This window comes from Priapulus caudatus, unplaced genomic scaffold (genome assembly GCF_000485595.1).
Source record: "Priapulus caudatus unplaced genomic scaffold, Priapulus_caudatus-5.0.1 Scaffold723, whole genome shotgun sequence".
Lineage (NCBI taxonomy): Eukaryota > Metazoa > Priapulida > Priapulimorpha > Priapulimorphida > Priapulidae > Priapulus > Priapulus caudatus.
Genome location: NW_014577784.1, coordinates 32,726 through 39,679, shown reverse-complemented (window position 1 = coordinate 39,679; position 6,954 = coordinate 32,726). Strand labels below are relative to the sequence as shown.

At 36.9% G+C, this 6,954-nt stretch overlaps 2 protein-coding genes across 3 annotated transcripts in view; one reads left to right on the top strand and one right to left on the bottom strand.

Annotated features, from left to right (window-relative positions):
• LOC106813076 (very-long-chain 3-oxoacyl-CoA reductase-like) overlaps window positions 1–6,954 on the bottom strand; it is a gene marked incomplete at its 5' end in the record, with an annotated part of 23,621 nt that overhangs the window by 4,191 nt on the left and 12,476 nt on the right. The window contains 2 exon segments of the mRNA XM_014817126.1: window positions 4,847–4,950; window positions 6,242–6,352. Of these exon segments, the coding sequence (XP_014672612.1) occupies window positions 4,847–4,950; window positions 6,242–6,352 (215 nt within the window).
• On the top strand, window positions 1,562–4,713 carry LOC106813075 (uncharacterized protein DDB_G0283357-like). 2 transcript variants are annotated; one of them, XM_014817124.1, is made up of 5 exons: window positions 1,562–1,609; window positions 2,212–2,330; window positions 2,609–2,981; window positions 3,402–3,563; window positions 3,606–4,713. In XM_014817124.1, exons 2-5 carry the CDS (start codon window positions 2,271–2,273, stop codon window positions 3,908–3,910), a joined length of 900 nt encoding a protein of 299 aa, XP_014672610.1. In that variant the 5' UTR covers window positions 1,562–1,609; window positions 2,212–2,270; the 3' UTR covers window positions 3,911–4,713. The 2 variants fall into 2 exon arrangements, with proteins under 2 accessions (XP_014672610.1, XP_014672611.1); XM_014817125.1 differs by having other exon boundaries at window positions 3,402–4,713.

The window sequence follows — 6,954 nt, the reverse complement described above, 5'->3', positions numbered from 1 at the left end:
ATATATATATATATATATATATATATATATATATATATATATTATATAATATATACATATATATATATATATATGTGGTAATAATTGCTGCTCATCACCAGATTCAGGCAACCGCACTGAAAACCCCTTACCCCACATATAGGTTTGTCGAACATTGTAACACAGCCTCGAACTTCTAGCAATGCCCCAAGTCATCAGTTAGGACACACACGTAGACGTCCTTCCGGGTTCCAAATACGAATTAGGCACAAAAGCCTACTAGGCTCAAAGGTTACACTTATAGTACGATCTATTCTAAGGCAATATAACGGGTGTCAAAATAAAGGGCGCGAAGTTAGCACCGGCCCACCAGCATATGCCGGCAAATTATTTGGAGGGCCAGTAACAGTGTTAGCGAGTACCTACATTTTTATTCTCAGCAAATTTACAGCAATTTATAGCAAATAGCCTATATTACTGTTTTAGTTGAAGGATATATCACGCCATAATTTAACAACATTTTACAAATTTGAAATCGAGAATGCAAGCGTGAAACATGACATTGACAAAAACAACAGCTATTGACAGTACATAATTGACGAGTAAAAAATTGTGTGTCATGAGCTCTCACTAAAGAGAGTGAAATTGGAACACCCTGACCTACAACTAACAAGGCAAGACCTGAAAAATATATGACTATGAAAAAAGACTATGAAAAAAGACTATGAAAAATATAGATCATGACTAAACGATTTTCTACTTGTCAGCATGTTTTCACTTGTCAGCATTTCACTTGCTAAATAATATATGTAAACAGCATCTGGTGAAAACAAGCAAAATGTGCAAACTGTTCATGTTTCAGTGGGAGCCGTAAATTTAGCAAAAGTAAACATAATCAAGGATTTTAATACCTATAACCCTTGATACACTGCAGAAACTGTGAGGCCTTATGAATGTACGTAAAAACTCGATTAAAATGATTTAGGTTAAAGTTTAAACTCATAAAGTACAAACGTTTACTTATTAAAGACATGATTATAGATTAATAGATTAAAGCCTTAAAGGAGTATGCATGGTTAGAACTACTGACATCATAAACACTTTTCGATGGGTCTAAATCTTATTCATAAAACGTTGGTAGTTTCATGCACATTTACGTGAACTCAAACACCATGATTGGATATAGGCATATATGCCTGGTCACACGGAAGTAAATTGAAACAATCTTGAAAGAATAGCTCAAGCCAGGGTTAGAAGATCAATATGTAAATGTAGGTAACGATGTAATAGGTAAGATGTGAGGCGACCAACACGCTATGTAGGGTAGATACTCTGCAGTTAGTGCCTTTAGCATATGCAAAACACCATGTGAGAACATTGAGCACATGTCACTTGTCCAAGATCACGTTGTAAAGGACAAGATAAATGTTGTGATTAGTTGATTTATTGCCTGTCATTATAACCCGATCTGTACCCAGCCCCAGGTTACACCGGAGACACACATTTCAGGTGATTACTAGTGACCCATGACACTTGGTTTTTAAACCAACTTGCTTTGAGGCAAAGACAACATTTTTGTCAAGTAAACCAGTCGTGAAAGTCGCACAGAAACGTGAAGACCATTCTAAAGGTAGGAGATTTCAAGTGATAAAATACTACTATAGTAATATACTATTATTATTATTATCTATATATTAATTCTCTAAGCGTTTAATGTTGTTAGCAGCATCACGAATAACACGGTCATGGGAATGAAGTGCTTGTGGTATGGTCGAGCTCAGAATAATGTGTAGATTGCAATGGGGACACTATTACGTGTTTGGTGCAAGGGATACCCGGCCGAAGGACAGGTTTTCAACTAGATATTATTATTATTATTATTATCATGGAATTTCAGAAGGCCTGTCGTTTATGGACAGATAAGGGAAGGCCGGGAGGGGGTTGTAACAATTGAAGTTAATTACAAGTGTCATAAGCTGCCCCAATACACAGGTAAACTCAATCAGTTCAGCAACATATACATCAGACTAAACGCACAACATAACCGTGTTGAGGTTGTCGAAAGTAAATACAGCTGAAAATTAAGGCATGTCGATTATGCAGCATGTCGAAGGATTTATGGGATGTCAGAAATTAGCTTCAGCTCTAAAGGTATATTGGCCCTGACATGCAACAAAGGCCCCTTAATAATAATAATATTATTATTGTTGTTGTTATTGCTTCTGTTTGCAGGATCAACAACATTCGTTAACAACAGCAATAACCACATTACAGTCAAGTCAACAAAGTAAATGGAAATGAGAAAAGTTACTGAAACGCTGCTGACTACACTGCTCTGCCTAAGCCTACACGTAGGTATCTCAAGATAAACAAGGTTCTACTCATCATTATCATCATGATGGCATTGACCTTCGATCAGCACTTTTGAAAGTAATGACATTCTGTAAAAGTGCGCCCCAAATATAAATATCATGGCTTCTTTTATTGGTTAGACTATTTTGACTCCCAAGTCAATTTCACCCCCAGCCAAGCAGTCTTGTGTTCTTACACAATGGATATAAACCATATCTATACTGATGATTCAGCATTACTATTGCATCAAAATCAAACAACAAGAGTATCTTTTCAGTGCAGCAGAAATGTCGCTGGACAACAAAGATTTCACGCACGGCAACACACAGCAGAATTTCTGCCAAGGTACCAACACTTCAAAGGTGATGACTTGAGCAACCACGGTGCGGCTGCGGGACTAGGGACGTCTGGATTCGTACTGCCTGTACCGATTCATGGGGAAGGACTACTAGGTTATGGTCCCCAATCGTCACAGTCCATTCGATTTGGTCAGCGCTTTCCTATGAACTTCAATCAAATATCCGCACACGGAAGCGTTGGCAACGGAGTCTATAGCGGGCCTGGAAGCTATACCATCCCCTGGCCCAGTGATAATAACCGTAGAAGCGCATACCGTGGGAGATCACCAAGAGATCCACCACAACATTTAGGTAAAATAATGCAAGGCTATAAAATTATAGTACATGGGGAGAGATGACTAGTTTAGCAGAGTATTTCAAATTATTAATATGGGCATCTGTGTGATTTACCACTAAATATTTACCAAATATATACTTCTTGACAACTTTCTTTTTGAAAAACACAAGTAGCTGCATAGAGCGTACATATGTGTGTGTGCATGCGTGGTGTATGTGCGTGTACATGCGTGCATGTGCATGGTGCGCATATGCGTATGCCCGGTTTGTTATTCCCCAGTTCCTCAACACAACACCTGGTAATTTTGCTAGTTGATTAGGGCATTAATAAAACTCATCTTAACTTCAGCTAAAAGAAATTTGTAGGCATTAGATTAGGATGTATAGGTTTAGTAATAAAAATAAAATGTTTGATTGTAATCCTTTTCTAAACAGATGGAACCAGTGATGTACGATATTCAGCGCCTCTGGCCGCACGGATCCACGATACAACAGGCAGAACCCATGTTTCTGGTCGGGGCTACGGAACACAGTACAACTTAAAGAATGATAACAACCACAGCTATAGGGATGAGTACCATTCCACAAATAACGAAGGTCATCACTACGGAAACGGGTACAGCTCTAGAAATGAAGAAGACCGTCGCGACGGAAACGGGTACAACACTGGAAATGAAGAAGACCGTCGCTACGGAAACGGGTACAGCTCTAGAAATGAAGAAGACCGTCGCTACGGAAACGGGTACAACACTGGAAATGAAGAAGACCGTCGCTACGGAAATGGGTACAGCTCGAGAAATGAAGAAGACCGTCGCTACGGAAACGGGTACAGCTCTAGAAATGAAGAAGACCGTCGCTACAGAAACGGGTACAACACTGGAAATGAAGAAGACCGTCGCTACGGAAACGGGTACAACACTGGAAATGAAGAAGACCGTCGATAAGGAAACGGGTACAACACTGGAAATGAAGAGGACCGTCGCTACAGAAACGGGTACAACACTGGAAATGAAGAAGACCGTCGCTACGGAAACGGCAAACGGATACAACTCAAGAAATGAAGAAGACCGTCGCTACAGAAACGGGTACAACACTGGAAATGAAGAAGCCTGTCGCTACAGAAACGGGTACAACTAAAGAAATGAAGAAGACCGTCGCTACGGAAACGAGGTACAACTCAAGAAATGAAGAAGACCGTCACTACAGAAACGGGTACAACACTGTAAATGAAAAGACCGTCAGTATGGAAATGGGTACAACTCAAGAAATGAAGAAGACCATCATTATGGAGATGGGTACAACACTAGAGATGAAGAATACCGTCTCTATGGATATGGGTACAACTCTAGAAATGAAGAAGGCCGTCACTACATAGACAATAATGGCCGTAGTGATAACGATGGCCACTATCACCATGTAACTGCTACAAATACTGGTATTGCTGGCGTGCCACATCGAATTCTGAAAGGTCTGGGCAAATCTTCAGACAGAACAGCACATTTACCAAGAGTAGGTTCCTTCTTGCGGAAATTATTCAAGGGCAAACCTACATAATATATACTCTAATATACTAAGTAATAAGAAAAAATGTTTTTACAATAATTTATGAGGTTGCATATTTTTCACATACACACATGGTGGTAACGTCACAGATGTAAATACATCTAATAGGGGAGTGATATTTTGAGTGCTCAATGACTCAATTCAATCATGGATAGTGAAAGAGATTACGATATTTTAACTTGAGATCATTTATTATCCATAAATTCTAGCGGCATAGAGATACATAGGATAACATAGGAGGCATGACTGTGTCTGCACATCAACATAACTAAAATTACAGCGGTGTAGATTCCAATGTCTAAGACGTGTAAGCTTACCATGACGCAGGAGAAAATATTCACGTTGATTATCTTTGCATGATCCTCTCTGTCAACTTCCAGGAAATATGATGGATTTTTATAGGCCATCCCAACATTGTTTACTGTAAAGGATGTAGATGTTATACTTTAAAATGTATAGATATATACAATTCGATGATGCATAAATCCATAAAACAGTTATCCCTTGCCTGTCACTTTTATAAGTGACCATGGGGAATCATATTGATGTTTCTAATAAAGTAAACATGAAAAGTTATACTATACTATTACTATTTCTTAGATGATATTACTTTACAATTCTATATGATATGGTCACTGAGAGAAATGAATGTGCAAACAAACCAACTAGTTGTGTAACTATATAGCCACAGAGATTATTTCCTATCTCCCCTTTTAAGTTAAGACAAAACTTCCTTTTTATCATTTAGTCCTGCTACCTATACTTTTGTAAACCATGTTTTCCAATCAATGCCTTTGCAGTTGGCGAGAGATGACTGTTTATTACATCAATATGAAAATAACTGAACTAAAACTGATGGTAATACTCGAAATCTTGTGATACTCCATCATTGAAACATTTAATTTTGTATTTCATTAATTTTCTTATTTTTTTTATGATAAATGTAACAAAGGTTGGCGTGAAGCATAATTAATTAAACCCTCATTTAAAGCAAGGATTTCAAACAAACTTCCTGACCGATCTCGTATTTTTCCGACCACTACAGTACTTACTGGTATTGCATGTGTAACAGCTAGTGTCTAAATCAAGGCTAACATGTCTTAGAACACTCATACTGTTATTTTCATAAAAATATACAACTATTGAAATCTCTTTGTTTACATCGTGCTAACGCCATTACTTAATTTATGATGCCACTTGTTTCTTGTGAGACTCTGTCCCTGTACTTTGACACAGTAATTTGAATTAATCAATAGAGATGTTGCACCAGTTTAGAACCACTACATCACTCAGTGAGATAAACTTTTGTCTGGTGGTTGTGATTTCAAAGGAATTACCACTATACGAAAGAATGTGGCTGCATTATTTGCTATTTTATATACCATAACAGTCTAAACTCATAGTAATTTTTGTACTGGAGTAATCAGTACGTATATATACTACATAACTTATTCGCTATTACATTAGGTGAAACTATATTTCACTATATTTTTCTTGATTGTACAGTTATTTATGAAATAATTCTTAATAATAATAAAATAATAATGAAATAATTCATTATAGAAATTATGCTGACAGGCACACTATATTATTCCTCACTTAGTAAAGTCTATGTCACATTTCACAGTTAAAAACATGCCAATTACTATAGTTTATAAACACTGCATGTGCACTGGGCTAGAGTTTAAACTATAAGATTATTTACTACTAACCTAAAACACCTATCTCCAAACCCTGCAGTTCCTTTTCTATTCTCTCATAGATGTGGTTTCCATCTCCAAAGTCAACAGCCACAGTTTTCACTTGAACATTGCTACCTGCACCTGAAAAAATCCCATTATATATACTATATAGGCTATATATCAATATATACTATTTATAACCATATATTTTTCATATATACACACTACTCATTATATCAGGAGTCTATCAATATCAGGAGTCTATTGATAGACTCCTGATTATATAGGACACTGTACCCAAACAATAAGACAACTGTTTACAATATAGATACACATATCATGTAATGAAAGATACAATTACAAGTTTACAACAGTTAGCAAGTGTCAATGACACTATAGCTCACCTTGGGTGTGATAAAAGAGAGATAATATTTAAAATTTGGTAAGTGTTTCATTTATGACAGACCAAAATGTGATCAAATGTCCTTATTCCTTGTTTTATACTAATAGAAATTTCACTGTTTTGTTTCAGGGTTACTTTTGATGCGAAAATAAATGTTTTAGATCTGAAAGTCTGAAATCTGGGCGAGCGATCGATGGCGGCTACGCCTAAATGATCGCCATTTTGGTTTTCGATTATCGCGCAAATAAAAGCAATAAAATATTCCAATCAAATTATTGCAACGAAGATTCTAAACACAATATTACACGTAGGTATGATTAGGTAGGTAGGTAGGTAGGTA

Coding starts and splice junctions, on each gene's coding strand:
- LOC106813075 (XM_014817124.1), top strand. CDS start 2,271: ATGGAAATGAGAAAAGTTACTGAAACGCTGCTGACTACACTGCTCTGC. Junction 2,331..2,608: donor TGCTCTGCCTAAGCCTACAC/GTAGGTATCTCA, acceptor GTATCTTTTCAG/TGCAGCAGAAATGTCGCTGG. Junction 2,982..3,401: donor AGATCCACCACAACATTTAG/GTAAAATAATGC, acceptor TTTTCTAAACAG/ATGGAACCAGTGATGTACGA.